At 41.6% G+C, this 6,943-nt stretch overlaps 1 protein-coding gene across 2 annotated transcripts; it reads right to left on the minus strand.

The window, feature by feature from the left end:
• Positions 1-383: 383 nt before the first annotated feature.
• Positions 384-6,894, minus strand: napba (N-ethylmaleimide-sensitive factor attachment protein, beta a). Of its 2 annotated transcripts, none has more exons than XM_086093495.1 (10): positions 6,641-6,894; positions 4,870-4,949; positions 4,485-4,601; positions 4,350-4,396; positions 3,335-3,412; positions 3,212-3,267; positions 3,047-3,131; positions 1,713-1,817; positions 1,516-1,583; positions 384-1,218 (listed from the first exon to the last, which is right to left on the minus strand). In XM_086093495.1, the coding sequence occupies exons 1-10, from the start codon at positions 6,736-6,738 to the stop codon at positions 1,047-1,049; spliced, it is 906 nt and encodes a 301-aa protein (XP_085949621.1). In that variant the 5' UTR covers positions 6,739-6,894; the 3' UTR covers positions 384-1,046. The 2 variants fall into 2 exon arrangements, with proteins under 2 accessions (XP_085949621.1, XP_085949620.1); XM_086093494.1 differs by having other exon boundaries at positions 384-1,194; positions 1,515-1,583.
• Between the last annotated feature and the right edge of the window lie 49 nt (positions 6,895-6,943).

The following is a 6,943-nucleotide window of genomic DNA, read 5'->3' on the forward strand; positions in this document are numbered from 1 at the left end:
TTGTGCAGTGAGTGGGCAAGCAAGGTTTCAACTTGGGCTACTTATTATAATGCGAATGTAAAATATGGGAATAATGTATTTCAGTAATAAAAACAAATCCTTAAATTATATTAATTGTAGCTACTATTGTTTACTTTCGAAAACTAGATACACCCAATTTCAGTACAGTACACTTTTTTTTTTTTACAGTATTTGTTATATATATTTAACTACGAATATCATTGGATTTTTTTTTTAAATTGTTGCTAAGTTAGCTAGTTTTTGTGCTTAGTGTCATGCATTTATTTACTGACTTGACCAGTCATTCAATGCATCAATTACATGCATCTATCACATTTCATTTATGCTTATACATTTAAATCGGAGGGAAAAAAACTCAAGAGTCTGGCATGATAATGTATTTATTTCAAGATACATTTGACCCATTGCACACAAATGATACCAGACTACAGGCACGTGTGCTTTTTCCCCTACACGTTAGCACGACACAGAGAACACGTCAACATCCAAATGAGCACGGACATGCACAAACCAGGCCCCGGAATGGTCGCTACGAGAGACGAGCAGTGAGTGATGATGTCATAGAAGAGTGGACGCAACCAAAAACAGAAGGAGATGAAGGGGGGCTAATAGCTACAATATTAACACTGAGCACTCCAGAAAAAGAAAAAAAAAACACAGCACCATAAAAAACAATAAATAATTTTCATATGGACAATGAAATATTATCATAAACATATACTGTATATTCTTTATAATCTGCTCACTTTCTTCATCGGATAAGAAGCACACAATTTCACACAAACTCATTCATACTTTCTCAGTGTTACAATAGTGTGTGTGCGTGTGCGTGTGTGCGTGTGTGTGTGTGTGTGTGTATGAGCAGGGACACACGGGATGGTCTACAGGTGATGCTTAGCTTGTTGGGGGATCACATGCAGACTGATATGTACAAGTTCAGCTCGTGGCCATGAAGCCCCTCCCCCCTCGCCTTGCTCCGACCTGCCCTCCCCGCCCTCCCCCCTTCGCACGTCCTGCGCTCTATTTCAGGTCCCCGGCGTCGCCCTGGATGGTCTTCTTGATGCGCAGCAGCATGGTGGTGAGCCACTGGTCCAGGCGGGACACCGAGTCAAACTCCTTGACGGCCTCGGTGAACGCCTCGCTGTTCTGCTCCTCGTGGGCATCCAGAAGTTTCTGTGTGCACAGCCGCCACAAGGCCGGGTCAGAATTGCACAATTCACATTTCAAGCACAAGCTCTTGTTTTTTTTCATTTCAGACACATTCGTGCACCATGTAAGGAAACCAATACATGTCCAACATCATATTTGACCCGCACAGGCCAGTATATTAGGTACACAATCTTAATGATGTCGTACAGTGGTGCTCAACCTTTTTTCAGTGATGTACCCCCTGTGAAATATTTTCTAAGCTAAGTACCCCCCAAACCAACGCAAATCATTTTTGGGTTAACAGCAAACAAACAAACAAGAAAAAGTCAACAAATACGTCTTACCTTTAACAATTTCAGCTCTCTTGAGTCTGAGAAAGCGGGGAACATTTCCTCATACTTCTCGATGGCCAACTGCAAACACACAGTTAGATGTAAATATAAATGTTAACAGATGGAGCAAGGTGTGTGTGTGTGTGTGTGTGTGTGTGTGTGTGTGTGTGTGTGTGTGTGTGTGTGTGTAGTGGTTGGTTGGCGCGTGACCTTGGCGTTGAGCTCGTCCACGATGAAGTGGCACAGCGAAGCCTTGAAGAAATACTCTTTGGCGTTGTACTTCAACAGCGGATTGTCCATGGTGCTCATGGCCACCTGACACAAACACACGCGCTCAATGCTTGATTCTGCCTCTTGCAATCCTATCAAAAATCCCTCACAGTTTTCCTGCAGAGGTCCCGTCTCACCCCCCAGGCCCCCGCCATTGTCAACTTCCAGGCATCATCACATCATGCGGAATGATTTGTGAGTTCAAGTTATTATGAATCAATGGCTTTCAACGCAAAGGCCAGTGAGTGTCAAAAATTCAAGGGTGCCATGCACAGTGCCTAGTGGCGCTTTTCTACACTGTTTTCCAAATTAGCATATAAAGGCTGGTTTCTTTTTTTTCCAGATTTTTTTAAAGGTCTATTGAAAGACGTATGTATATGTGTGTTTTTTTTAACCTTTGAACTGAAGAAAATGCTTGAAGCAATTGTAGTTGTAGCCAGCAGGCGGCAGAAAAATATAAGAGATCAACCAGGGCCATGTTGCAAAAAGCTCTTTCCTCCACTGTGAATAATGATGAAACATAGCTATATTCTAATGCTAATTTCTGCAAAACAGAAACAGATAGAAATATAGGCTCTAGGAGGCTCTAATCCAGATTCCAAATTTTTATAGCAATAGAACAGAATATTCTGTGGGCCTTGCAAAATCAGTCAAAATGCAGTAAAACAGCCGGGAGCGAAGGGGGTTGCTTCAGTCAAAACGGCTGCGAGTCAATGAGTTAAACAAACCTCCAAATGATAAAAAAAAAAAATCTCCGAAAATAAAAACAAAGCTTTTGTTCAAATGGGCTGTTTGAGAAAGATTATGAACAGCAACGTTTCAAGACATTTTATAGGTTGTAAAGAAGTGGAAATGGTCATTTTGTTGAATTTGCAGCATTAGAAGGTTGTATCGGCTGAAATGAAAAGCAATTTCAATCCAAAACATTTGATAGCAGCTTGGCAAATCTTGAATCCGTTCAACTTGTGAGATTTGGGCAGCTTTTCCTTGAACTTGTTTTTTTTTCCCAGGATGCCAGAATTGCCTCTCAGAGTTGCTATTTGGATGTGTTGTGTTACGCCATTTTCAGCTTTTGGACACTTTTTCAAAAGCGAGGCCCCAGGTGAGTGATGTGGGTGCCAATGCGAGTGTGAAGTTCAAGTCAAAGATTTTGTTCTGACCTTTTTTTTTTGTTGTTGTAATTTTAAAGGCGTTATTCAAATACTCTATATGCAGTAGTAGTATGAAAGAGGTTTGAGTTGGGGCTTGCACGAAGCTTTGATGGCGCTCGCTACCTGTTCATAGATCTCGATGGCCTTCTGGTACTGCTCCAGCTGGGCGCTGTAGTGTCCCACCTTCAGCAGACACTTGTTGGCCGAGCTGAAATGACGCAAGCGCAAAACAATCAAAACAAATTTTTTGTGTGTTCGCTACGCTTACCACAACGCCTGGAAAAGTACCTGTTTGACTCCTCCCCTTTGTAGTAGTCTGCCGCCTGCTCGTAGTGGGCGATGGCCTGCGGGACGCAAATGTCCCATGCATGACGTACATATCATATGAATGATTGCATTTGGCGCTTTTACCTTCTCAATGTCAACCAGCTCCGACTCGTAGATCTCCGCGATGGTGATGTGATGTTTGGCTGCGATGGTGAAGCGACCCTGCACGTGACACACCACAATGTGAATCATATTTCATTTGAATGCCACAACTACAGTACAAAACATCAACAATGGAGAGAAATGAGCTCTTTAATGAAACTAGGATACGAAATTGTGTGTGAATGATAAATCTAATCGATGTTATCTACTTGTTAGCTTAATACAGTTTAATAAAATCAATGCAAAAATATTGATCTATTGTAACCTTTTTTATTATACCAAATATCAAAATGACAAACATTTTGAGAAATATTGGACATATTTAGCAGTAAACTTGACACCATTTAAAAAAAAAAACGTATAACACTTAATAATGAATTTTTTTTTGGTTTGTCAGGCACATACTCTAGATTCATTCACTGACATTTATTTTAATTTAATTAATTTAATTACCACAATTGATTTGTAAAATGATAATAATAAAAAATACTTAAATACTATTACAACCTAATGCACTGTTATTACATAGTAATTACATAAGAACGGCAAGCATAACCCACAATCCACCTATTCATCCATCCATCCACTAATTTACCATGCATCGATTTGTAACTGTTGTTTTATCACAAAATGTAAACCCAAAGACAAACCCTAATCACCACAAAACTGTAATGGGTACCACATTCCATTTAGGAAACAGTTTTGAAGGGCTTATCAATTAGTGTGTTAAGGATTTATTGAATACAAAAGAACATTCAATTAAATACTTTATTAAGACTAAATGCAGTGTTATTACACAGTAATAACATAGGAATAGCACGCATAACCCACAATCCACTCATTCATCCATCCAATCATCTGCACCTGCTGTTTTGTGACAATTCTTTAATCATTATTGAATGAATTATAAACAATTAGCAAAGCATTTAGCCTTACACAGACCCCGAAGACAAGACAAAACATACAAATGCACGTTATGCCACACATGGACACTCACCATGTCGGTGTAGATGTCAATGGCTTGATTTAGACAGTTAATGGCCTCTGCAGGGAAAGCGAGACGGTACGTTTACATGTGCTTCCCGTCCGTACATGGCGGCCAAGTGGCGTTGATGAAGATTGCGTTTCTCACCCTGTGGGTCGGCCTTCTTGTAAGAGTTGCCCGCATCCACGAAGCTGGTGGCTGAGTCGAGTTTGTTTTGAAGCTGCATGTGGAGCCGGGCCGCCTGGCAGAATGCGTTGCCGGCAGCTAACACGCACACACACACACGCACACGCACACACACACACGAGTGCTGGTTTGCTCATTAGTGTTGCTCTCAAGTTGCTAATAAGACAATTAAAATGTCATAGCTGCAACTCAAACGAGCCTGTAATAGAATAGAAAGTGTTGTCGAACGTAACGCGTATTGTCGACCTTTACTTCTGCCGAGTCATGATTCATGAATGGCCGCCGAGCTAGCGGACATGTTGGTGTTTCTGTCCAACGGCGGAATCGTGTGTATGCGTTTTCTCACCGCTCCAGTTCTTTGCCATCTTGAACATGTTGGCTGCTCGAGCGTACATCTCACAGGCATCCTCCACCTTGTGGTTTCCACTGTAACACGCACGTACAAACGATCACAAGTGGCCCGGGGGTCATACCTTGATTTGCACAAATGTTGTTTTCAACTTTCAGCTTCCATTGAGTCTTATGGGCAAACGTGACATTACGCTATAACAACTTGTTTGTTTACATTCAACCTTCAGTCAATGTGAAGGCAACATCGAGCTCTTCTTCTCTCTCGCCTCTGGAGACCTGAAGATGATATTTAATCGGAATTTGGAAGGTAGCATTTATTTTGAAATATTATTTTGGTTGTAATTGTGTTTTTTTAAGTGCTACAGATTTTTTAAACCAAAAATATTGGTATACATATTGAATAGTATTATTTTATTATATTCCTTGAAGAGGGATGTTAATATGCTATAAAAAATATATGCAATCTTTCTCACTTTGGTGCTGACACTATGTGCAAAATATCAAGTAGGTCGCATGGAAAACAGGCGTGACCCATTTCAGTTATCTGAATTATTTTATTATTATTATTATTTTTTTATTTTTTATTATTCGGCATCTAATTACAGATCTCGTCACAGCGTTCACGTGAGAGAAAGCACAAGTTCATAATGTTATTAAATAAATATATTTTACAAAGATTTCTATTGAAAATTTGTTTCAAGCATATTAGATATTAATGTATCTTTTTATCTTCGTCAGCGAGTCAATGCACTAAAATATCACATCTGGGTTTAATTCCATTAGTGGTTAAAGGCAATTTAGAGTATGTTTTTTACACCTCAAAAATACTTAAATGAATCCAGTAGCGTAGTCGATGTTCATCAAAAACAAGGCAGATGTTTTATTCCTAAAAAGTGCCTTTTATATCATTGTAAGCAGTTTGACATCAGCACTGCGCTTATATATATATAGGATATTTTGAAGGGAAAAAAAGTGCTTGGAAGATTATTTCATTAAAATGTATTTACTATAAAAATTAAATGCAAATGTTTAACTAAATTAGTAGTAGCTAATAGCACGTAAATGACTGGCCCAAATCACTTTAAAGTGCTGTTACAATATCAATAAACAACAATGTAAAAATGTTCTTTATTTTGGTCTGTTTTCCGTAATCGAGGTCAAATGTTGAATCAAGGCGAAAAGTACTCTTCTTGTTTGTTGAATTTGTGTGCTTTTTCTCCTTATTTTCCGAAAACGTCCAAAATGAACTTGACTAATTATGCTAGCACGCTAACCAAAAGACGACAGATCACGTGACACGCTCTCCCATAGCTCCACCCACTTCCACCTGCTGCGCATGCGCATCTTTTTCATCACCGACCGCAACACACAATCAGCGAATCGACTGCGATCGACTCCACCGCCTCTCTGCGTCTCCAGGCCGGCCCTATCACGCTCCGCGATGGGATGAGGAGGGGAGGGTGGGGTTGAGTTGAGTTGGGTTGGGTTGGGGGGTACACACCCACACACATCCATCCACACACACACGGTGCGTGACAGGCCCACGCAACGCGTGTGACGACGTTTGGAAATCGAAAGAAGAACACAAAATGCCCCCGCGGGATCACATCGCTTAGATTGACAAGCAAAACGCATCAAAGCGAAAAGAACGTCCTGAAATAAAAGGGCGTCGCAAATGGAAGAATGTGCCGCATAAAGCAACACCCAACAGACGTAAACACGCACGCACGCACGCACACACGGACACGCGTCCAACGGCCATTTACCCGAACATTCCGCCGAGAAACGAGCCGGACGCTTTGACCTTCTTGTCGGCTTCGGCCATGAGCTGCATGGCCTCCTTCTCTTTGCCGCTGTTGTCCATGACGGTGGCCTTGGGTGGCTGTGCGCTGGCTGGCTGGCGAAGGCGAAGGTGACGGGGGGGGTGACGCCACAAAAACGGCCCGATGATGTTCCGCAGTGGAGGCGAAGGCGGGGGGCGCAGGCAAGAAGACAGAAGAGCCCGCTGTGGTGCTGCTGAGGCGAAGGCGGGAGGGAGACGGGGAGGACAGAAGAGCCGGCTGGTGCTG

This window comes from Leptonotus elevatus, chromosome 13 (genome assembly GCF_054856555.1).
Source record: "Leptonotus elevatus isolate MCC_2025b chromosome 13, RoL_Lele_1.0, whole genome shotgun sequence".
Classification (NCBI taxonomy): domain Eukaryota; kingdom Metazoa; phylum Chordata; class Actinopteri; order Syngnathiformes; family Syngnathidae; genus Leptonotus; species Leptonotus elevatus.